Below are 25227 nucleotides of genomic sequence, written 5' to 3' on the forward strand. Positions count from 1 at the left end.
CTAGTTCCGGTTCAGTCTGTTCAACAACAATACGACGTTTGTTGTTAGTTCATTAGCTAGCAATATGCGGTAAAAAAAATAAAAAAAAATGACAACAAACTTGAGTTTATTACTTTCAGTAAATAAGAATGATTTAGCAAATAATAGTTTAATATTATCCAGCTACAGCATACCCCTCCAGGCCAGCAGGTGTCGTGTTGTCAATGTACTCTTCTCGAATTCTTCTTCCAACAACCACTGGAAAAGATGGCAGAAGTGGAGACGGATGGTGATCCTGCGACTGACAAAGATGATTTACAGATTTTAAAAGTATTGCAAAATATATTATTATCACTGCATGGAATATATTGCCATAATTAACCTTGCAATTGTAATGGACGTCTTATTTAAACAGTTACATCCCACCTTTCCTTTGTTGCTAGCTAGCTCTCCAGACTCGTTACTATAACAACTGTCATATTAATCGACCAAAATATTGTGGTTGATTGTACTGCACATTTTCTAACCGAGTTGGTTGTCTCTAAATCTGACGAGCCATCTGCTGATTATCGGTTAGTTAACTGTCTAACGTTAGCTTGGCTTGACTGACAATGTCTCTCAATCTTGGCTAGCCAGCTAAATTGGCGCCTGAGACGTCTAGCCATATGCAGCGATAGCTAGCTATCGTGCTGTGTCATCATCCCTCAATGCCAGTGAACATGCATGCACTCGTGCAAGGAAACCAACAGCATCAAGTGTATTTGCTGCATAGCAACACATTTCAAAATTACATTATTGTAACCTGATCTGGCTCATCATGATTGCATGCCACGCACCTAGCTAATGTCCTTAACAGGTATCAATAACAATTTCTCTCTTTCTCTCTTTCTGTATCAGGACCTAGTGGATGAGTTGTATCATTTTCGGGATCATTACTTTGAGACTCACAGTGTGGAGGATGCAAAGAGGAAACCGAGTGATGTGGCACAGGAGATGGAGAAGACACTAAAGAAGCTGGAGGAGAAAGAAGGTGAGATAAATGAACAGAAAAGAAAGACGTGTTCTGATTTGGTAACCACACATGTAAAAAATAATATACTGAGATTTTGCATGATAGCTTTGTATCCATTTGTCATTTAATGTGTAGCTACAAATATTTTACCACACTATTCAGTGCTCACAAAGCTTGCCTGACTAGTGAGTGATCTTTTTATGCATTATTAAATCATCAAAGACTTATGGTGACCCTCCATCTCTTCCAATCCAGAGTCATATAAGCACAGTTGTTGTCTACCAGCCTGCTGTCTCATGCAGTAGCAATTGAGCCTGGGGACGAGGTTACATAAGCACTGCTGACTGAGCTTAGCTTAGCTTAGCTTGGCATCCATGTGGGGTTACATACATTTACATTACAGTCATTTAGCAGACGCTCTTATCCAGAGCGACTTACAATAGTGAATGCATATATTTCATACATTTTTTTTTTTGTATATATATTTTTTTGTACTGGCCTCCCGTGGGAATTGAACCCACAACCCTGGCGTTGCACACACCATACTGGCGTTGCAAACACCGTGCTCTACCAACTGAGCCACAGGGGAGACATCTTTAAACACACAGCAAAAGTCAGTTGACTAAAGCAGTTGTTCCCAAACTGTGGGGGCGCTCCCTCTCGGGCAGGGGTCACCCCCCTCCCCCCAAAAATGACAAAGGTAACTACATTTCAAAATTGGGTAGTGCATCATCAGTTTTTCTCTTGTCATGTCAGTCATTGCATACCCTACAGTGCTATTTATAACTCAGAAATGTCCAGATCAACTAGCCCATGTCAGATAATGTTTTTCAGCTAGGTTTTTTAGCCAATAGATTTTGTTGTAATATTCAAGACACTCAAATATCACACGAATACACATTAGACATGGCAAAATGTATGTTAAGCTTTAAAACTGCAAAATGTTCTCTACGCCAACAAGAGGGATGTGAACAGTGCTTGTGCCCTTAGAAATAGACGTGGGGCGCGGGGATGCTCTCCAATGCTGGAAGGTGGGGCCTGAGTGAAAAGGTTTGGGAACCCCTAGACTAGAGAATCATCTCTTTGTCGTCCCTTCGTCTCCTCCAGAGTCGTATAAGCACACTGCTGAGTTCCTGATGCTGCGGGGCCGCTCCCTGGGGGTGGCTCCGGAGTTTAGCACCACCGCCGGGGAGTGCCTGTCCCGGGCCGTGAAGCTGGAGCCTGGACTAGTGGAGGGCTGGAACACACTGGGGGAGCAGTACTGGAAGAAAGGAGACCTGACCACCGCTAAGACCTGCTTCACTGGAGCCCTGCAGCAGGTTAGCAATAAGAACACACTAATCATGTGCTTTATTTGCATAGCTGGGCTTTTAATTCACAGACAGCATGAGTCACAAAGCTCTTCAGGTTAACTGGAGAGTGGTGTCGGTGCCGTGGTACTGTTGTTGTGTTTAGATCAAAACCTTACTGATCAAGAATAGAATTCATGTAAAGTGTTCAGAACTGGTTATAGCCCTAGTTATAGGTCTACATAAACAACAGCTGTTTATCACTTCCTTTCAAGCCATAACTCTACCTCCTATTGTGTGCACCTTCCTTTGTCTCTTTCTACCTTTATTTTGTTTACGCTGGTCTGTTTTATTCTCTATTGCTACATCATAGAAATTGAACTACCCCCAAACCAATATCCAATTATTATTATTTTTAATGAGTGGGGCAGTCTCTGGCATACATGGTTGCTGGGGTCAACAGCTGTAACCGCTAGACCAAACAGGCGATCGCATCTCTTTTCTCCCTCCGTCCCAGAGTAAGAACAAAGTATCTCTGCGGAGTCTGTCCATGGTGCTGAGGCAGCTGCCAGGAGGGGGCGGTGATGAGCAGGGGAAGAGGGTGCTGGAGAGCGTGGCCATGGCCAGGCAGGCTGTACAGCTGGACGTCACCGACGGCACCTCCTGGTGTGAGTATGATGGATAGTCTCATAGCAGATTCATATTTTACAGTGGCTATGAGTTCAGAGAATTCAAGTGTGGGGGACACGGCCAGGGTTACTGGGGGTGGAGTATGCATACAGTTACATATGTTGTGTGAATAGGTTTGGCTGTAATTCAGGATCTCCAAAGAGAGGATAGAAGAACGTACATGTTGGTATGAGAAAGACGTCCTCTAGAACTGCATATGAGTGGATAGTGGATGATGTATTGATGAATGTTGGCAGACATCCTGGGGAACGCCTACATCTCCCTGTTCTTCACCTGCAGACAGAATCCACAGATGTCTCAGCAGGCTCTGAGTGCCTATGCACAGGCTGTGAGTACACACACATACCAAACTCAGTTGTATTTACAAAGCCTGACAGGATAGTATGAGTGGGTCAATTAGAATTGTGTGCAATAATCATTGTTAAGCACTATATAATTCCTTCCCTCCTCTGTTCTCTCTCCCAGGAGAAAGTGGACCGAACAGCAACCTCCAACCCCGATCTGCACTTCAATAGAGCCACGGTAAAACATTATCGTTGGCATATTCTGATATGATTCTTATAATATGCGTGTGGTAAATTACTTCAATAATTCCATTACACAGAAAAATGCATATAAAAGTCAACTGAAGCTAATGATCCATGCCTGTGTCTAACCCCTCCAGTTGTTTCAGTATGAGGAGATGTTTGGGTCTGCCCTGGGCGGGTACAGTCGCGCTGCGGCCCTGGACCCTGCGTGGGAGGATCCTCCAGAGAGGGAGAGGCAGCTGCTGGAATACCTGGAGAAACTCACAGCACTCACAGAGAACAAGGTAGGAACAGGAGAACCCTCCCACATACACACGCATACATTTACACACACACACATTCATATAGATAAACTGCACAGGGCACATTAGTCTCCATTCTACATCTATCAGCAGTTCATGTGATCTGTATAGGATATAAACTTAATAAAATATACAAACACATTTCTTGTCAACTCCAGCACTAATGCAAATGTGTATCAGATAGAATTATAAATCAGCAGTAGGTGACAGCAGAGTCCTATGGTTTTCCACTGATAACAGCGTACCACTCTTTTTCTGTCATCCCTTCAGGGGAAGGTGAAGGCCCGGCGCCTGCGGACGATGCTCTCCAACCTCAGCCCATTGGCCCTGGGGCCGTGCTCCTCCCCTCAGTTCCGCTCCCCCGCAGGCCGTGTTGGGAGCCTGGAGCCCTGGACCCTGTCTGCCCTGACACACGGCCACAACGCTGGAGTGGCTGCCCTGGGAAAGGTGGTGTTCAGCCTGGCCTCAGAGGGACGCATGGCCTTGTGAGTTCCCCTTCCTCTAGTGTTAGACTACTATATGGAATATGGAGTCTACATACAGTTTACATACACCTTAGCCAAATACATTTAAACTCGGTTTTTCACAATTACTGACATTTAATCCTAGTAAAAATTCCCTGTCTTAGGTCAGTTAGGATCACCGCTTTATTTTAAGAATGTGAAATGTCAGAATAATAGTAGAGAGAATTATTTCAGCTTTTATTTCTTTCATCACATTCCCAGTGGGTCAGAAGTTTACATACACTCAATTAGTATTTGGTAGCATTGCCTTTAAATTGTTTAATTTGGGTCAAACGTTTCGGGTAGCCTTCCACAAGCTTCCCACAATAAGTCGGGTGAATTTTGGCCCATTCCTCCTGACAGCTGGTGTAACTGAGTCGGGTTTGTAGGCCTCCTTGCTCGCACATGCTTTTTCAGTTCTACCCACACATTTTCTATAGGATTGTGGTCAGGGCTTTGTGATGGCCACTCCAATACCTTGACTTTGTTGTCCTTAAGCCATTTTGCCACAACTTTCGAAGTATGCTTGGGGTCATTGTCCATTTGGAAGACCCATTTGCGACCAAGCTTTAACTTCCTGACTGATGTCTTGAGATGTTGCTTCAATATATCCACATAATTTTCCATCCTCATGATGCTATCTGTTTTGTGAAGTGCACCAGTCCCTCCTGCAGCAAAGCACCCCCAAAACATGATGCTGCCACTCCCGTGCTTCACGGTTGGGATGGTGTTCTTCGGCTTGCAAGCCTCCCCCTTTTTCCTCCAAATGTAACGATGGTCATTATGGCCAAACAGTTCTATTTTTGTTTCATCAGACCAGAGGACATTTCTCTAAAAAAGTACAATCTTTGTCCCCAGGTGAAGTTGCAAACCATAGTCTGACTTTTTTTATGGCGGTTTTGGAGCAGTGGCTTCTTCCTTGTTGAGCGGTCTTTCAGGGTATGTCGATATAGGAGTCGTTTTACTGTGGATATAGATACTTTTGTACCTGTTTTCTCCAGCATCTTCACAAGGTCCTTTGCTGCTGTTCTGGGATTGATTTGCACTTTTCGCACCAAAGTATGTTCATCTCTAGGAGACAGAACGCGTCTCCTTCCTGAGCGGTATTTTTTATTTATTTATTTATTTCACCTTTATTTAACCAGGTAGGCTAGTTGAGAACAAGTTCTCATTTACAGCTGCGACCTGGCCAAGATAAAGCAAAGCAGTGCGACATAAACAACAACAACAGAGTTACACATGGAATAAACAAACATACAGTCAATAACACAATAGAAAAAAAGTCTATATACAGTGCGTGCAAATGAGGTAAGATAAGGGAGGTAAGGCAATAAATAGGCCATTGTGGAGAAATAATTACAATTTAGCAATTAAACACTGGGGTGATAGATGTGCAGAAGATGAATGTGCAAGTAGAGATACTGGGGTGCGAGGAGAAGGGGGGAAAAAACGGTATGGGGATGAAGTAGTTGGATGGGCTATTTACAGATGGGCTGTGTACAGGTGCAGTGATCTGTGAGCTGCTCTGACAGCTGGTGCTTAAAGTTAGTGAGGGAGATATGAGTCTCCAGCTTCAGTGATTTTTGCAGTTCGTTCCAGTCATTGGCAGCAGAGAACTGGAAGGAAAGGCGGCCAAAGCAGGAATTGGCTTTGGGGGTGACCAGTGAAATATACCTGCTGGAGCGCGTGCTACGGGTGGGTGCTGCTATGGTGACCAGTGAACTGAGATAAGGCGGGGCTTTACCTAGCAAAGTCTTATAGATGACCTGGAGCCAGGTAGTTTGGCGACGAATATGAAGCGAGGGCCAGCCAACAAGACCATACAGGTCGCAGTGGTGGGTAGTATATGGGGCTTTGGTGACAAAACGGATGGCACACTGTGTACATTGAGTACAGTCATGGCCAAAAGTTTTGAGAATGACACAAATATTCATTTTCACAAAGTCTGGTGCCTCAGTTTGTATGATGGCAATTTGCATATACTCCAGAATGTAATGAAGAGTGATCCGATGAATTGCAATTAATTGCAAAGTCCCTATTTGCCATGCAAATGAACTGAATCCCCCAAAAACATTTCCACTGCATTTCAGCCCTGCCACAAAAGGACTAGCTGACATCATGTCAGTGATTCTCTCGTTAACACAGGTGTGAGTGTTGACGAGGACAAGGCTGGAGATCACTCTGTCATGCTGATTGAGTTCGAATAACAGACTGGAAGCTTCAAAAGGAGGGTGGTGCTTGGAATCATTGTTCTTCCTCTGTCAATCATGGCTACCTGCAAGGAAACAAAAGCCGTCATCATTGCTTTGCACAAAAAGGGCTTCACAGGCAAGGATATTGCTGCCAGTAAGATTGCACCTAAATCAACCATTTATCGGATCATCAAGAACTTCAAGGAGAGTAGTTCAATTGTTGTGAAGAAGGCTTCAGGGCGCCCAAGAATGTCCAGCAAGTGCCAGGACCGTCTCCTAAAGTTGATTCAGCTGCGGGATCGGGGCACCACCAGTACAGAGCTTGCTCAGGAATGGCAGCAGGCAGGTGTGACTGCATCTGCACGCACAGTAAGGCGAAGACTTTTGGAGGATGGCCTGCTGTCAAGAAGGGCAGCAAAGATGCCACTTCTCTCCAGGAATAACATCAGGGAGAGACTGATATTCTGCAAAAGGTACAGGGATTGGACTGCTGAGGACTGGGGTAAAGTCATTTTCTCTGATGAATCCCCTTTCCGATTGTTTGGGGCATCCGGAAAAAAGCTTGTCCGGAGAAGACAAGGTGAGCACTACCATAAATGCTGTGTCATGCCAGCAGTAAAGCATCCTGAGACCATTCATGTGTGGGGTTGCCTCTCAGCCAAGGGAGTGGGCTCACTCTCAATTTTGCCTAAGAACACAGCCATGAATAAAGAATGGTACCAACACATCCTCCGAGAGAAACCTCTCCCAACCATCCAGGAACAGTTGGGTGACGAACAATGCCTTTTCCAGCATGATGGAGCACTTTGCCATAAGGCAAAAGTGATAACTAAATGGCTCGGGGAACAAAACATTGATATTTTGGGTCCATGGTCAGGAAACTCCCCAGACCTTAATCCCATTGATAACTTGTGGTCAATCCTCAAGAGGCGGGTGGACAAACAAAAACCCATAAATTCTGACAAACTCCAAGCATTGATTATGCTAGAATGGTCTGCCATCATTCAGGATGTGGCCCAGAAGTGAATTGACAGCATGCCAGGGCGGATTGCAGAAGTCTTGAAAAAGAAGGGTCAACACTGCAAATATTGACTCTTTGCATCATCTTCATGTAATTGTCAATAAAAGCCTTTGACACTTATGAAATGCTTGTAATTATACTTCAGTATTCCATAGTAACATCTGACAAAAATATCTAAACACACTGAAGCAGCAAACTGAAGCAGCAAACTTTGTGTCATTCTTTGTGTCATTCTCAAAACTTTTGGCCACGACTGTAGAGTGTTTGAGGCTATTTTGTAAATGGCATCGCCGAAGTCAAGGATCGGTAGGATAGTCCGTTTTACGAGGGTATGTTTGGCAGAATGAGTGAAGGATGCTTTGTTGCGAAATAGGAAGCCGATTCTAGATGTAATTATGGATTGGATATGCTTAATGTGAGTCTGGAAGGAGAGTTTACAGTCTAACCAGACACCTAGGTATTTGTAGTTGTCCACATATTCTAAGTCAGAACCTTCCAGAGTAGTGATGTTGGACGGGCGGGCAGGTGTGGGCAGCGAACGGTTGAAGAGCATGTATTTAGTTTTACTAGCATTTAAGACCAGTTGGAGCCCAAGGAAGGACAGTTGTATGGCATTGAAGCTCGTCTGGAGGTTAGTTAACACAGTGTCCAAAGTAGGGCCAGAGGTATACAGAATGGTATCGTCTGCGTAGAGGTGGATCAGAGAATCACCAGCAGCAAGAGCGACATCATTGATGTGTACAGAGAAAAGAGTCAGCCCGAGAATTGAACCCTGTGGTACCCCCATAGAGACTGCCAGAGGTCCGGACAACAGGCCTTCCGATTTGACACACTGAACTCTGTCTGCGAAGTAGTTAGAGAACCAGGCGAGGCAGTCATTTGAGAAACCAAGGCTTTTGAGTCTGCCGATAAGAATGTGGTGATTGACAGAGTCGAAAGCCGGTATGACAGCTGCGTGGTCCCATGGTGTTTATACTTGCGTACTATTCTTTGCACAGATGAACGTGGTACCTTCAGGCGTTTGGAAATTGCCCCCAAGGATGAACCAGACTTGTGGAGGTCTAGAATTTTTTTTCTGAGGTCTTGGCTGATTTCTTTTGATTTTCCCGTGATGTCAAGCAGAGGCACTGAGTTTGAAGGTAGGCCTTGAAATACATCCACAGGTACACCTCCAATTGACTCAAATTATGTCAATTGGCCATTCAGAAGCTTCTAAAGCCATTACATAATTTTCTGGAATTTTCCAAGCTGTTTAAAGGCACAGTCAACTTAGTGTATGTAAACTTCTGACCCACTGGAATTGTGATACAGTGAATTATAAGTGAAATAATCTGTCTGAAAACAATTGTTGGAAAAACTACTTGTGTCATGCATAAAGTAGATGTCCTAACCAACTTCCCAAAATGATAGTTTTTTAACAAGAAATTTGTGGAGTGGTTGAAAAACTAATTTTAATGACTCCAACTTAAGTGTATGTAAACTTCCGACTTCAACTGTACCTTCTTCTGCATGTTTGGGATGATGGAAGTAAGTTGCTGTCTACATGCCCCTTTGTTTGAAGGTGTATGAACTGAAGGGCTATAATACTGTATGTTTTGCCTTGCTGGGGTACATTTGCTATGGTTGATAGACAGTGATATGATACTGTGTCTTTCTCTGTCTCCCAGTACGTTTGGCATGGTGGACAGTGAGGAAACGTGCTGCGTGGTCATGGTCTATAACACAGCAGACAACTGGGGAGTTCTGATTGGAGACTCTGTGGTCATCCCGGAGCCCCAGGTCAAACGCCACAGTGTAGCACACAATGACCAGGTTAGTGTGTCTTTCTCTACAGCTTACATGGATCTTTACACACTTTTAACTTACAATTACATCACAATCATTGTATCTACTTTTGCTGAATGCACTGATTTTAGGTGTCTCTGAATCTGAGTGTCCTCTAAATGTGATTGTGGGGACACCCTCATAACTCGAGTGAGATAAAAAATAAAAAAAATAGCATACAATGAGCTCTACTGTGATTTTGGCAGAGCATGGCCTAACGGTCCAAGTCTCAGGCCCTGGGAAGGAACATTTTAAAGGCCCATCTCCTGGCTTCGTAGGGGAAATGCTGCAGTTTAAGCTAATATCCTGTAATTCTACATATTTTGCCATGAGACAGAGAGAAAACTTAGTAGTTTTAAAGCTTAAATGTCATTGTATTTATGTTTTAATACATTTTTATTTGGGGAGGGGGCAATACAGGAAGTATTGAACTGAAAACATGTATAATTGGTGGAGTACTGTAGATACCAATATCCCTGTGAGCCTTCCAAGCCCGTGTTGGCCAGGGTTAAGAACGAAAATTGGAGATTAATAATATTACATCATCTAAATTTATTCCAAGGATCCCTTGGCCAAAATGTTTAAACTGTTGTTTTTCATCATATTCATAAAAAATCAATATATGTGTGCATACATAGCCAAAGACAGACTCTGTTAGACTTAATTATCAAAACTGACATCACTTGAACTCCACCAAGGCTACTACAGATCTAGGTGGTCTCTTCATTTCTGATTTTCACAATCTATTATCTCTCCTCTCTCCTGGCCCTGCTGTAGACGTTTGACTTCCGCAGTATACGAGTGGACTCCCCTCTGCTCCTCATCGTCAACGGCAAGAGACAGAACGTCCAGGCTCAAACTGCAGCCTCAGTCAGCTACAAGCCCCAGAGCGAATGAGAGAAGGGGGGATGATAGAGGGAGTGGGAGCAGACAGACAGGGAGCCAGGAAGGAGCGTGAAGAGCCTGTGTGCCTGTATTTTTTTTATGTCTTAGTTTTGTAAATAGTAGATCCTTGTTCGTAAATGTCTTTAGGAATACACTGTTTGTACATATTTATTAATATTTGTGTTTGTATTTTGTTAAAGTGGGAGGGAGGCTGGAGGATTTTGTAAATTACTGACTACTAATATGATAATTAATTGTGGTGAAGATGGTGTCAGACATGGGTTCAAGACATTAAAACAAACAGGTCTCCAACTTTTGCTTTGTCATTAGTTTATGTAGTTGATCATCTTTCACCATGATGTTAGTCAAACCTTCCATAGTGAAAAAGAACACTGTCACGCTCGCTGCCTATCCGAACTCGGAAACAACGTTTCACTTTTGAATGTCGATCTCTGTAGCTAGCTAGTCAATACATAGTGAACGGTTCCCAGACGGGGCAACTTTTTCTGAGCCAGTCGAAATCACGCATCAACGTCATTATTATTAATACTTTTTTTTTTTAACCTTTATTTAACTGGACATACTGTATCATATCCAAGTAAATGCCAATAGAAAAAAAGCTCAAACAAAGGAAAATGCAGCTATTGTACTGTCATTCCCAGTTCAATGTTTGACGTGACTGAGTTAGTTGAAGTTGGCTAGCTAGCTTGCAAGTGACAACAACGTTATCTAGCCTGCATAGCAACCATTTTGTTTAGAAATTAAGACCAGTCCTTTTGCATAGCAACTTTGCAAAAAGATTTACGTTTAAACGACTGGTTTGCGTCTGTCGCAATATGACCAACATAACAACCACATTTTTGTCCGGACTATATTATATCTCTTCTGCTGGAAGAATTAAATTGGATGAATTGATTTACACCATTTACCTGTGACTGTATTCATGATACAGCACTGCTTCTCGTGCCTTATTGCTTAAATGCAGACGGGTACCAAACCAACATTGTCTCAGTATTAGAATAAAAATGAGTCTTCTATTAATTCTAATCCTGGAATTTTAATTCAAGTCTCAGTAATTTTTGAGTAAGGGGGCTTTCTGATCACCCCTGGGAAACAGGTGGGAGGTGGTAAACTGAAGCTATTTTTGTCAAGTTGATTTTCCCCTTTCATAGACAGTACACTAATTATGCCCTGTTTTGTCTCAACCTCGTCTCAAATTGCTTTCTCTGTCTTGTACTCTGTATTGTGTACCCACTCTTCTCTATACATTCTCCACTATGTCTCCATTACAAATCCTAACTTGAGATCCACTTGCACAAGTTCATTTAACTCTTGTAAGGACAACAGTGCCTGAATTCATGTGAAAGCCAGAGTATTTTTACATACTGGTTTCTAGTTATGTTTCAGGCCTATAGGAAATCACTATCTCCCTCTTGGATTTTCCCTCCCTCTCTTTCTCTAACCTGTGTTGAACTCTGGGTCCTGGCTGGCATGTTGTCTGTCCCCCACCACCATATTGAGCAGTCTCGGCGAGTCATTGAGCCCCTGTAACTTCTGGTACGGCCTGTTCCTCTCCATCAGACGCTCTGACACCTCACTGTTCTTCCTCTTGTACTCCTCCATCACCTGGAAAAGACAAGGGAATTGAGAGGGATACCAGGGAGGTGGAGGGAGGAGACTGCGTGAATCAGGCCTTTGTGTTTGAATTGCTGCAAAGAAACCACTACTAAAGGACACCAATAATAAGAGGAGACTTGCTTGGGCCAAGAAACACGAGCAATGGACATTAGACCGGTGGAAATCTGTCCTTTGGTCTGATGAGTCCAAATTTGATATTTTTGGTTTCAACCGCCGTGTCTTTGTGGGATGCAGAGTAGGTGAACGGATGATCTCCACCATGAAGCGTGGAAGAGGAGCTGTGATGGGGTGCTTTGCTGGTGACACAGTCTGTGATTTATTTAGAATTCAAGGCACACTTAACCAGCATGGCTACCACAGCATTCTGCAGCGATGCGCCATCCCATCTGGTTTGCACTTATTTGGGACTATCATTTGTTTTTCAACAGGACAATGGCCCAAAAACACACCTCCAGGCTGAGCCTCCCGAGTGGCGCAGCGGTCTAAGGCACTACATCGCAGTGCAAGAGGCGTTACTACAGACCCGGGTTTGATCCCGGGTTGTATCACAACCGGCCGTGATCGGGAGTCCCATAGGGCGGGGCACAATTGGCCCAGCGGCGTCCGGGTTAGGGGAGGGTTTGGCCGGAGTAGGCTGTCATTGTAAATAAGAATTTGTTCTTAATTGACTTGCCTAGTTTTACAAAAATAAAGGCTGTGTAAGGGCTATTTGAACAAGGAGAGTGATGGAGTGCTGCATCAGATGATCTGAACTCCACAATCACCCGACTTCAACCCAATTGAGATGGTTTGGGATGAGTTTGACTGCAGAGTGAAGAAAAAGCAGCCAACAAGTGCTTAGCATATGTGGGAACTCCTTCAAGACTGTTGGAAAAGCATTCCTCATGAAGCTGGTTGAGAGAATGCAAAGCTGTCATCAAGGCAAAGGGTGGTTGCTTTGAAGAACCTCAAGTATAACATTTATTTGGATTTGTTTAACACTTTTTTGGTTACTACATGATTCCATATGCGTTATTTCAAAGTTTGATGTCTTCACTACAAAAACTTGAATGAGTAGGTGTGTCCAAACTTTTGACTGGTACTGTATATACAGGGACTAAGGAAAGTATTCAGACCCCTTGACTTTTTCCACATTTTGTTACATTACAGCCTTTGAAATTGATTAAATCGATTTTCCCCTCATCAATCTACACACAATACCCCATAATGACAAACAAAAACAGGTTCAGAAATGGGAGACTGAAATATCGCATTTAAATAAGTATTCAAACCCTTTGCTATGTACTTTGTTGAAGCACATTTGGCGGTGATTAAAGCATCGAGTGTTCTTGGGTATGACGTTACAAGCTTGTCACACCTGTATTTGGGGAGTTTCTCCCATTTTTCTCTGCAGATCCTCTCAAGCTCTGTCTGGTTGGATGGATGGGGAGCATTGCTGTGCAGCTATTTTCAGGTCTCTCCAGAGATGTTCGTTTGGGTTCAAGTCCAGGCTCTGGCTGGGCCACTCAAGGACTTTCAGAGACGTGTCCCGAAGCCACTCCTGCGTTGTCTTGGCTGTGTGCTCAGGGTCGTTGTCCTGTTGGAAGTTGAACCATCGCCACAGTCTGAGGTCCTGAGCACTCTGGAGCAGGTTTTCATCAAGGATCTCTCTGTACTTTGATTCGTTCATCTTTCCCTCCATCCAGACAAGTCTTCCAGTCCCTGCCGATTAAAAAAACATCCCCACAGCATGATGCTGCCACCACCATGCTTCACTGTAGGGATGGTACCAGGTTTCTTCCAGGCGTGACGCTTGGCATTCAGGCCAAAGAGTTCAATCTTGGTTTCATCAAACCAGATAATCTTGTTTCTCATGGTCTGAGAGCCTTTAGGTGCCTTTTGGCAAACTCCAAGCAGGCTGTCATGTGCATTTTTACTGAGGAGTGGCTTCCGTCCGGCCACTCTATCACAAAGTCCTGATTGGTGGAGCGCTGAAGAGATGGGAGAAATTTCCACAGCTCTGTCAGAGTGACCATCGGGAGCTCTGTCAGAGTGACCATCGGGTTCTTGGTCACCTCCCTGACCAAGGCCCTTCTCCCCCGATTTCTCAGTTTGGCTGGGCAGCCAGCTCTGGGAAAAGTCTTGGTGGTTCCAAACTTCTTCCATTTAAGAATGATGGAGGCCACTGTGTTCTTGGGGACCTTCAATTCTGCAGAAATGTTTTGGTACCCTTTCCCAGATCTGTGCCTCAACACAATCCTGTCTCTGAACTCTACGGACAATTCCTTTGAATTCATGGCTTGGTTTTTACTCTGACATGCACTGTCAACTGTGGGACCTTATATAAACAGGTGTGTGCCTTTCCAAATCATGTCCAATCAATTGAATTTACCACAGGTGGACTCCAACCAAGTTGTAGAAACATCTTAAGTATGATCAATGGAAACAGGATGCACCTGAGCTCAATTTCGAATCTCATAACAAAGCGTCTGAATACTAATGCAAATAAGGTATTTCTGTGGGTTAGGGTTAGGGTCCTAACCCTAACCCTTTTTTTATACATTTGCAAAAATCGGTTTTGTCATTATGGTATTGGTATAGATTGATACTTTTTATTTATTTAATCCATTTTAGAATAATGCTGTAACTTAACAAAATGTGGAAAAAGTCAAGGGGGTCTGAATACTTTCTGAATGCACTGTATATATGGGGGATTGGAAATTATGCAGACAATTTTTTTTATTTTGTATTTTATTTAACATTTATTTAACTAGGCAAGTCCGTTAAGAACCAATTCTTATTTACAATGACGGCCTACCAAAAGGCAAAAGGCCTTCTGTGGGACGGGGGCCTGGGATTAAAAAATACAATAAAAAATACAATATAAATATAGGACAAAACACACATCACAACAAGAGAGTCAACACAACACTACATAAAGAGAGACCTAAGACAACAACATAGCAAGGCAGCAACACATGACATCACAGCATGGTAGCAACACAACATGACAATAACATGGTAGCAACACAACATGGTAGTAGCACAAAACATGGTACAAACATTATTGGGCACAGACAACAGCACAACGGGCAAGAAGGGAGAGACAACAATACATCACACAAAGCTGCCACAACTGTCAGTAAGAGTGTCATTGATTGAGTCTTTTAACGAAGAGATTGAGATAATACTGTCCAGTTTGAGTGTTTGTTGCAGCTCGTTCCAGTTGCTAGCTGCAGCGAACTGAAAAGAGGAGCGACCCAGGGATGTGTGTGCTTTGGGGACCTTTAACAGAATGTTACTGGCAGAACGGGTGTTGTATGTGGAGGATGAGGGCTGCAGTAGATATATCAGATAAGGGGGAGTGAGGCCTAAGAGGGTTTTATAAATAAACAACATTGATGGAAGCTACAATCTATCTGCAGTATTAAAGCTGATCTACCCCCTAAAAAATAAATAAATAAAAAGCTACAACTCTATAAACTCTCGTTGTGCACGGCAGTCACTGGGTTTAGCTAACTTACCTGTTTCAATGGCTGAAAGTCGGACCTTTGAGAAATGTTTTGATGCTAAAAGTTTACTAGCTAGTTAGCTACACATCTTGCAACGGGCTTAATGAAAATTCTGATTGGCAAGCTAGTTATTTTAAGGGACCAATCAAATAGGCCCTTTATATAAGAAAATACAAAGGTTTTTAGACTTTTATGTAGTAGTACTAAATGAACAAAAAGTAATACAATTGTATTAATAATAAAAAGGATTAGCTTTGTGAAGGAAAATGATATGTTTGTGCTCTTCTAATAACCAATTCGACTGGGTTCATGCAAGTGACTGATTGATTGTGCTTCGGAGGAATCCTCACTCTCAGTATTAGCAATTTGGCAGTATGCCCAGAACATTGCTTTGAGAATCAATAGGGGTATCTCAGTTTCAAGGTCTCAGCTTGGAGAGAACAAACCTCATGAGGTATTGGTCGATCACATGCAGGAACTAAACGTTAATGATGAATTAATGATGAATAATGAATCATGTAAATCATGCTAATATAACTTGTCTGTGTAAGCAGTATATCAGAGAACTAATGGGACTGCCCCGGCAGAGCTCCCGACTGAGATGTACTATGGTGCATTTAAGTTTGTTGGAACCTGTCCAGCTTGCTGATAATAAAGAATTATTAATTTAATATTAACTTCAGGTATCCCTGGTGGTAATTTCCACGACAGTGTACTACAAGTTCAATGGTGTTATTGTTTTTTTGCATTCATTTTTACTAGTTGTATTTTTTGGGTAGATTTTTACACACTTAATTTATTTCATCGACTGGTGATACTACCCTTTTGGTGCATTGGTTTAATGCAGGCAAATCTTTGTGCACTCATTGTTTTAATGCAATTAATACAGGCAATCATTTTCTTTCCATTTAATTAACCATTTGCTTTTCTTTCCTGTCCTCGTGCATTGAATGGGACATGTCATATACAGTATGTGAGACACCTCCTTAATTGTTTTTCCTTTTCTCCCTCTGTCTCTTTTTGTACCACTCCTCCACGTGTTACAGGACTAACATCAGGGGGTGGAAGAGGGGCACTGTGCCTGAGCAGCACTGGATCCAGGAGTTCAAATTGAGAGAGATGAGATGCTCACTCAACTGTGTCCAGTGCGCCATTGTCGCAGATTCCCATCTCTGCTTTTTACGTAGAGCTCTACCTGCGCACAAGAACACTGGCAGAAGGATGGGTCAGTGCGTAGGATCACATGTAATGGAACACGTGCATGTTCTGATACGGAATGGATGGAAACGCCTCAACATTCTCACACCACCTCTTTGTTGATATTTAGCCATATGTAAATCAGTGTGCAAATGGGTCCCATTCATTCAGTAATGGTGGACATATAGACAGTCATGAACCCCCTTGCCCTCCACGTGAATATTTAGCATATAATGATCATATATATTGCAAGCAATGATAAGGCTATTATTATTTCCTTGTTTCTTGACCACTTGTTGAGTATTAAAGGATAAATTACCCAAAATAAAAATAGCAATTCATGTAGGCCTATTTGTTTAATATTCTGAATTTGTTATTTATTAATTTATGCTAAACTTTTTCTATCACTTAATTCCCCCAAATGGTATGCTTAAAATAATTCATAGTAATCTCGGCAAAATCTCAGAAAGCTCGTCAACAAATTCTAGTTGAATGGGTTCAAACAGCATGTAACAAGTAAAGTCATATGCTACTTTGATTTATTCATGTGGATTTTAACACCCAGGATGATCTTTGATTGAGAGTTTAGTGATGGCGTGGAGAAAATACGCAAAACACAGAGAAAAGGGAGAACCAGGGAGTCTGTGTTCTGCGCCATTGAAATGCAAATATCAGTGAGGAACAAGAAGAGGTTGTGTGTCTGTGTGTCTCTGTTTGTGTGTGCCTGCGTAGGGGAGCGGGGGAGGTGTGGCGCAAGTTTTGGACAGCGAGAGAGACTACTTTAGGAAAACAGCCACACACGCACTCTCCGCAGCTCATATGACGGTGCATTTATAGGGATTTCTGCCCCTCTTTGATTTCTTCCATGCAAGGGACCAACGAGCTATACCGTTGTCTAGATGCCATTTAGAAATTCAACATTTCCTGAAATGTGAGTTCGGATTCTGGAACGTGAAGCCTACAAGTGCGTAAAGTGGCCAGTGTTATTTATTCGGCGAATGCCCCCCTTCTCTCAGTCTCCTCGTGAATCATGTCACGCCGGAAGCAGAAACGACCGCAGCAGCTCGTTAACTCGGACCAGGGGGGCACGCGGATACTATCGCACGGTGAGAAAAGTTTATTATGCTTATTCTAAGGCATGCGTCTGTTTTTTCCCCCTAGGATATTTCCCATAGTTCTATGAATGAATCAACAAGCAAAGTTACAGGTCGGAATTTACAACTATGATGACGTTCAATAGGGTTAAACAAGGTAACGTTATAAGATGGCTTTGTTTGCAGAAACTGCAGTTAAAATCCTGTTAGGTAGTAGGCCTTAAGTCAAAGTTTGTTTATTTTGTTACATTTTATATGTAAATTCCTCAAATGTTTCCTTTCACATCTAAAAAGTCATTTTACTCAGGCGACCAATCAGCATAAATTGATATGTGTATCTCTGTGCTTTGTTTGCATATTTTAATTGCAAAAAGTAATTTGCTCTTGCAATAAGTTCGTTTAGTGGACTGCATTCTGGTGTAGCTCTGCAATGGACCCCAGTAGTGGAGTCCCAGGTACTTGAGGGCTGGCCCTGTAAACTTTTCCCTGTGGCCTGGATGATAATATCCATCTGTGACCATTTTTCTGTGATGTTTAGTCCTCTAGGAAACTAACAGGCTGCTCAGGGCTGACAACTGGAGGTCTTTCATTACTTAGACGACAGTCTCCCTATTCATCAACAATAAGGCTGGATCGGTGGGGGGAAAAAGCTGGAGGGGGTATTTTTGGTAAAGATCTCTCATTCTCTCTGCTTCTATTCTCTTCTCCATGCTTTTCTCCCTCATGTTTCCTTTCCTCCTTGTTCTCCCCACTTTTCTACCCTCTCAATGCTCACTGAATGCTCCCCTCTCCACCCCTCCTACCCTATTGACTCGATGTGTTAAATGCATTTTAGAGGGGGGGGGGGGGGGGGTGCAGAATGTTTGCACCTTAACTTGCATTTAACATTTTCAACACCTTAGAAAATACAAATGACTTCTTAGAAGTTCTACAGGTACATTTCCATAGAGGTGAACTTGTTTTAAATAAACTTGTTTTGCACACTTTGATGTCTGGGAAGAGAACCAAGCAAGACTATTTAGCAGCAGCTCCTAGTACAGTCATCCATTTCATCACCGTGTCCCTCTGGGAGGGAATAGTTAGTCTTCCATTGTCCATACTCCCCTCCCCCTTCTTTTCTCTCTCTCACTCTGTGCTCAAGATTCTGAAAGAATTTGACCCCAGAGCTCTAAAGGTCAGATGAGTAGACCAATCACAAGCCTCTGGACAGTGCCCAGTACCCTTAGCATGTCCCGACCTCTGACCCCTGATGTGACGTCGGGAGGGGGGGGAGGGTGAATAGGTAGATGAAAGTAGTGAACTGCTGCAGTGAGGAGCGGGTTAAGAGGGGTTATGGGTTGTCTTGAAAATGGCCATTGTCCGTTAAAGCGTTGTCATGGCAGCAAGGTGGTCTGCAAGCTTTTGTGTGGTAAGAATACATTTGGAGAGTTTTGCTCAGGGAAGAGGAAGTGGACGGAAGACTAGATAATATCATAAAGAGGGAAAGACTGACTCAGTATGTTTGTAGACTATTAATCAATATCTGCTAATGCATTTCTTTACAAGAGAAAGCAACTTTAAGCTTGGGATTTAAATATGAAACAATTGTTGTAATCAATGATTACAGTTAAAGGTTTGGACTTTGCGACTTACTTTGACCCACACTTCAATCCAATAGAGCATGTAGCCTTGCACCCGGCCTTTCATGGTTCTTATGGGGACTTAACATCAATGAATTTGATCACGAAACTGAACTTTCCATTTGGTGGAATAGAGTGATGAAGGGGCACTAGTCTTAATTCTTCTTTTTCTCTCTCTGTCCATAGACGACCAGCTGTTAGCCAAGTCACCTTCCACGTCTCTGGGCTCCGAACTGACCTTCTCTGGGTCCTCATCGTCGTCCCCCACCTCCCTCGAAGATCACCAGCCCCCCCTGGCCCCTCGGTCATCACCTGGGGGTCTCCACGGACCCTCCCTCCCCAGTGAGAGCTCTTCGCCCCCTCACTGGCCCAGCCACATCGCCCCCTATACCACCACCTCCCTCCCCAACACCCATTCATCCCTCTCTCCAGACTTCCCTCACCCCTCCTTATCCTCGCAGACGCAATCCCTGCCACTCAACCTCAATCAGACATCGGGCCACTGCCTCTCCCATCAGGCCCACTCCCACGCCACTATGACCTCACCACAGATGGGCAGCTCTGCCACCACCACCACCACCACTACCTCTTCCTTGTCTTCCTCCCTCCCTCCCCGCCAGGAGAGCACCAGTCCTGGGCATCAGAACGGCTCCAGCCCACTGGTGCCGGGGCTAGGCCAGATCCAGGTGCCCCTGACCCTGGCTGTGGTCCTGGAAGAGCTGAGGGTGCTGCAGCAGAGGCAGATCCACCAGATGCAGATGACTGAGGAGATCTGTAGGCATGTTCTCCGGCTAGGAGGTGCCATCTATACCCAAGACACCTCCCAGGTTGGTAGTGGAGAGAACCACCAAAGATCCACAGCAGGATCCCCCTCCCCAACACACCATTCCTATTCAGCCCCTGTCTCATCCTCGGCCTCTCCTCTCCTGGCCTGCCTCCCCTCCCTCCTCCCTCAGCCCGCTGTCTCCAAGCCCAGCCTCTCCTCTCACAGTAATGGGACCAGAGCATCACACTCTACCTCGCCCTCCACCACTTGGAGCTCCTCAATAGCATCCTCCATGCATCCTCTGTCCCTGGGCCTGCCCCCGCGCTACCTCCATGAGAAATCCTCCAACACCTCCCCGTTCGGCCACAGCAACGGGGTCAGCTTCACCGCCCCGCCCCTCCCCACCACCAGCCACTCCCAGGACCACCTGCTGCTGTCCAGCTCCTCCTCGGCTGGGTCCTCATCTGCAGTGCGTCCACAGCATGCCTGTAAGTTTTGTGGTAAGGTCCTGAGCAGCGATTCCTCGCTACAAATCCACCTACGCTCCCACACGGGGGAGAGGCCCTACCTTTGTCCTGTCTGCCTCAGCCGTTTTACCACCCGCGGGAACCTCAAGGCTCACTTCCTGCGCCACCGTGAACAGAACCCGGAACTGTCGCTCTCGCTGCTCCCTCCGGCTCTGGAGCAGCCCGCCCCCGTCGCCACCACTGCAGGCCAGAGACGCAGGAAGCGCCGGGCGGAAGATGAGGAGCCGCCGTTCGGTGGCGTGAAAGGAATGACAGAAGGAATGGCGCTCAGTTTCCTGTCCGGGGCGTCTCCTCGGCCTTCTCCTTCATCTATGCCTATGCCACCCAGTATGGACATGGCGCTGTTGTCCACGGCTCACTCCCTGCTACAGCTGAACAGGGCCTCCGCTGCAGCAGCCAGTGCCTCAGGTAGTGTGTTACCTTCATCATCATCATCCTCCTCATCCTCCATGGGTGGCCAGTTCAAAGGGGTGAAGCAGCAGAGGTTCGATGAGAACACCCCTCCACACTCCACCATCCATCCAGGCTCTCCCTACTCTCAGCTGGCCGTCTTCCCCAAGATCCTCTTCCCCGGAGGACCCTCACCCCACCACCTCGCCCTCCTCTGTCCCCCAGGGACCCACCCCACTGCCTCTCATCTCACCTCCCCCCACTCCCAGCTCCCCTACCCTCCCTACTCCAAACCTCAGACGTCCTCGTCCTCCACCACCTCCTTCACCCAAACTTCCGACACCTCAAAGTTGCAGCGGCTGGTCATGAAACTGGAGAAGCAGCACCAGGGAGGGGGCCAGTCGTCCTCCTTTGGCCCAGCAGACGGCTTTTTCTCAAACAGGGACACCCACGGCCACGACCTGACCACCAACTCCTACCGCAGGGAGATGATGGCAGCCCTGGGCCTCAACCCCAGCCCTGGGGCCATGGTGAGCAGCAACAGCCAGGCACAGGATCTCCCTGGATCCACAAATCCCGCCCTGTCTCCGAATCAGTGTGGGGTGTGCCTGCGGGTGCTCTCCTGCCCCAGGGCCCTGAGTCTCCACCAGGCCACCCACCTGGGTGAACGCCCCTTCCCCTGTAAGCTGTGTGGACGCTCCTTTTCCACTAAGGGAAGCCTGAGGGCCCACCTCGCCACCCACCGCGCCCGCCCGGCCAACTCCCGCACCCAGAACTCCTGCCCGCTGTGCCCGCGCAAGTTCACCAACGCCCTGGTGCTGCAGCAACACATCCGTATGCACCTGGGGGGTCAGATACCCCCGGGGGGAGAGGGGGAGGAAGGTACAAATATGGCCCAAGAAGATCCCACCGATCTGAGCCAGATGACCACAGACTCTCGAGCCAAACCCTGCCTCCAAGGCCTCCACCCCCTGGCCTTAACAATGACCAGCTCCATCTCTAACCCACTGGTCAGCAACATGGACTCAGGAGGTCCAGCGACCAAGGAATCCCATGCAGCTGACCCGAGCCCCCATATAGAGGTGGAGTCTGAACCCTCTCCCTCCACTGCCAGCATTAGCCCACCTCTGACCCATAATCCCTCCCCAGAAGACCCCATGCTCCTGGGGGAAAGATCTGAGTCTGACAACGGCCCCGCTGGAGCCTCCATAGAAGACTCGCAAGACTCCCCAGCTGACCTCTCTAACACCAGCCCAAGTAGGCGATCTTCCTTGAGCAGCTCCCAGCCCGCCTCTGTGGTGGAGGGTGACGTAGAGTTGAAGGAAAACATCCCTCTCGCCCTCTGTGTCCACAGACCGGGTGTGGATACTGATAGTAGTAGGTCAGGAAGGCTCACTAACAGCTCTGGGTCGACCACAGAGAACCAGACCGACTCTCCAGATGGACTCCTCACCCCGAACTCCCCTGCCACCCTCAACCCCTCCCCCACGCTCACCCTCCCTGCCAGCCATAAAGCAGCCCAAGAGCCAGCCCCCCAGGCCTCTACTATCACCCCACAGGAGCCCAGTCCTGAAGGGGAAATGGCCCCATCTGAAGGGGAGAGCGAGGGCGCAGCACCCAGTGATACCTCATCAGTAATGGTGCCTGAGAGTGAGAAAGAGACCCTTAGCTCCGCGGAGGAGAGTGATCGGGCTCCAGAGGAACCAGAGGCCTCCCAGCTAGCCACCCCAGCATCAACGCCCTCCAAACCCTACTCCTGCACTCTGTGTGGGAAGGCATACGCCAGCCGCAGTGGATTAAAGGTAAGCATAAGATAAGGATGGATCGTATTAGAACCATACGTTCCAATTGATACACAGAACACTTGACAGAAGCTAAATTGTGATTCTTGAGCTTTGTCTATTCCTCATGTCTTACTGTGTTTTCATGCTAGCAAGTGTATTCTAGTTAAAGTAATTGATCACTTAACCAATAGCATTTTTCTGTGTTTCCAACAACAGGGACACATGAAGACACACCCTGTGTTGACCAACGTCCCCGCCGAGACTTCTCCCGCCACCCTGACCAATGACACTGTGGAGGATCAGAGTTCTCTTTCAGCCAATGGGAACAGTGGAGAGCAGGATGAAAAGGAACGGCTGGCCAAATCTCCTGAGAAACTCGTTACCTTAGAAGATCAGCCAATCACTGCTGGTTCTGGGGAGGAAGCAGAGCAACCTGCGGACACTACTGAGTAAAACGGCTGCTGAATGGTGTCAGTCATTTTTAATTTTTTATTAAAGGCCCTGATGAGGGAATGTATTTTCATCATAGAATTAGAATTGATTCTAAAAAGATTGATTCTTATTCTGTGTAATTTTGCTACTAGTCAGTTGGGTCTATTTTGTCTATAATAAAATGTTAGATTGTTGTGAAGTACTAATTCAGTCAGCATCTCAGCATGGTTACGATACCACTATCTCAAAGAACACGAAGAGGCCTTATTTGACGATACGATGTCACAGAATTCTCGTGTAGTGTAACGGCACACAATGAAGTTTGTGTGTTGGATCGCAATAGAATAGATAAGCAGGGATGTATGTTTTAGAGAGCAGCTAGTTCTAGTCAAACATATGAATGAAATGTCTATTTGGATTGTGGAATGGGAATGAAGTGAAGGTGAAATATCACTCTAGGATATATGGTACGCGTGCCATACCAAAACAGGCCAGTGCAGTAGTGGCGGTTTTCTTGTATACTGAACAAAAATATAAATGCAACGTGTAAAGTGTTGATCCCATCTTTCATGCGCTGAAATACAATATCCCAGAAATGTTCCATATGCACAAAAAATGTATTTTCCCCAATTTTGTGCACAAATTCATTTACATCCCTGTTAGTGAGCATTTCTCCTTTGCCAAGATAATCCATCCACCTGACAGGTGTGGCATATGAAACAGCATGACCATTACACAGGTGCACCTTGTGCTGGGGACAAAAGTTTAGTCACACAACACAATGCCACAGATGTCTGAAGTTTTGAGGGAGCGTTCAATTGGCATGCTGTCTGCAGGAATGTCCATCAGATCTGTTGCCAGATAATTTAATGTTAATTTCTCTACCATATGTTGTTTTAGAGAATTTGGCAGTATTTCTAACCGGAGACCACGTGTAACCATGCCAGCCCAGGACCTCCACATCTGTCTTATTCACCTGCGGGATTGTCTGAGACTAGCCATCCGGGCAGCAGATGAAACAGGAGTATTTCTGTCTGTAATAAAGCCCTTTTGTGGGGAAAAACAAATTCAAATTGGCTGGGCCTGGCTCCCAAGTGGGTGGGCCTATGCCCAGTCATGTGAAAGCCATAGATTAGGGCCTAATTTATTTCAATTGACTCATTTTCCATATATGAACTGTTAACTAAGTAAAATTGTTGGATGTTGTGTTTATATTTTTGTTCAGTATACATATTAACCGTGGTTGCTATGTGTATGTTTATTTACATTTATTTTTTACAGACTTTTCACTTTTTAAACTGTCTTGCTGCTGGACTGTTGTTTCAATGGAGTTGCACTGACTTTGTACATTGCTGCCCATACATCCATTGAAACAGTGATGATGAAAATGTGGATGATACTGACGATGATTGTTACACTGACCAGTCTGTATATACAATGTATGTTGGCAATCCTGGTTCCCGCTGTTATGATTGACCATACAGCAGCAACTTTGGTGATTGTAGTCGGTTTATCCATAATTGATTGGATGTCTGCACAGGGACGTATTGAAGTAGCCTGGAATTCAAACAGATGGTGCTTATGCTTCACTGTTGTGAAGTTTGGGTACCAGGCTAGAATAAACCAACTGAACCTCCCAAGGACCAGAATGAATTATGTCTTGATAGATTTACATTATCCCTCCATGTCTTTTGTCTCTCTACCTCTACCCTCTCTTTTTCTCCCTTTCTCTCCTCCTCTACCATCTCTCTCCCTCTCTCAAAGCACTTGAGAGTTCAAGTTTTCGGCTACATCCTACATTAGATCGGTTTAGTTTTTGTACTTTTTTTAGCCTTTGTATGGTTTTTCCCAACCATTGTTTTTGTAGTTATGATAACACGTGCTTCCCATTTTTTTATGTAAAAAAAATAATAAAATGATGGTGATGGTGGTGGAAAAAAAATAGCTTTTTGGTTGATCAGTGTGTCTGGCTTTGTATTGTTTGTCACAGTCTGTCTGGTCTCAGTCCATTCATTGATCTGTTTAAGTATTCTGCTTCCATGTCAACATGTTCTGTATGTCTGAG

At 45.1% G+C, this 25227-nt stretch overlaps 2 protein-coding genes across 5 annotated transcripts; both read left to right on the plus strand.

The window, feature by feature from the left end:
• Positions 1-161: 161 nt before the first annotated feature.
• Positions 162-10536, plus strand: LOC106577780 (tetratricopeptide repeat protein 5). 2 transcript variants are annotated; one of them, XM_014156118.3, is made up of 10 exons: positions 162-309; positions 877-1009; positions 2099-2310; positions 2798-2948; positions 3207-3298; positions 3436-3492; positions 3635-3781; positions 4070-4284; positions 9183-9327; positions 10117-10536. In XM_014156118.3, the coding sequence occupies exons 1-10, from the start codon at positions 247-249 to the stop codon at positions 10234-10236; spliced, it is 1335 nt and encodes a 444-aa protein (XP_014011593.1). In that variant the 5' UTR covers positions 162-246; the 3' UTR covers positions 10237-10536. The 2 variants fall into 2 exon arrangements, with proteins under 2 accessions (XP_014011593.1, XP_014011594.1); XM_014156119.3 differs by having other exon boundaries at positions 3644-3781.
• A 6718-nt stretch (positions 10537-17254) lies between these two features.
• On the plus strand, positions 17255-25106 carry LOC106577781 (uncharacterized). 3 transcript variants are annotated; one of them, XM_014156120.3, is made up of 4 exons: positions 17255-17656; positions 18183-18312; positions 19450-22748; positions 22947-25106. In XM_014156120.3, the coding sequence occupies exons 1-4, from the start codon at positions 17549-17551 to the stop codon at positions 23181-23183; spliced, it is 3774 nt and encodes a 1257-aa protein (XP_014011595.1). In that variant the 5' UTR covers positions 17255-17548; the 3' UTR covers positions 23184-25106. The 3 variants fall into 3 exon arrangements, with proteins under 3 accessions (XP_014011595.1, XP_014011596.1, XP_014011597.1); XM_014156121.3 differs by lacking the exon at positions 18183-18312 and having other exon boundaries at positions 17256-17656; XM_014156122.3 differs by lacking the exons at positions 17255-17656; positions 18183-18312 and adding an exon at positions 17673-17801.
• Positions 25107-25227: the final 121 nt, after the last annotated feature.

This window comes from Salmo salar, chromosome 18 (genome assembly GCF_965601325.2).
Source record: "Salmo salar chromosome 18, fSalSal1, whole genome shotgun sequence".
NCBI classification, from domain to species: domain Eukaryota; kingdom Metazoa; phylum Chordata; class Actinopteri; order Salmoniformes; family Salmonidae; genus Salmo; species Salmo salar.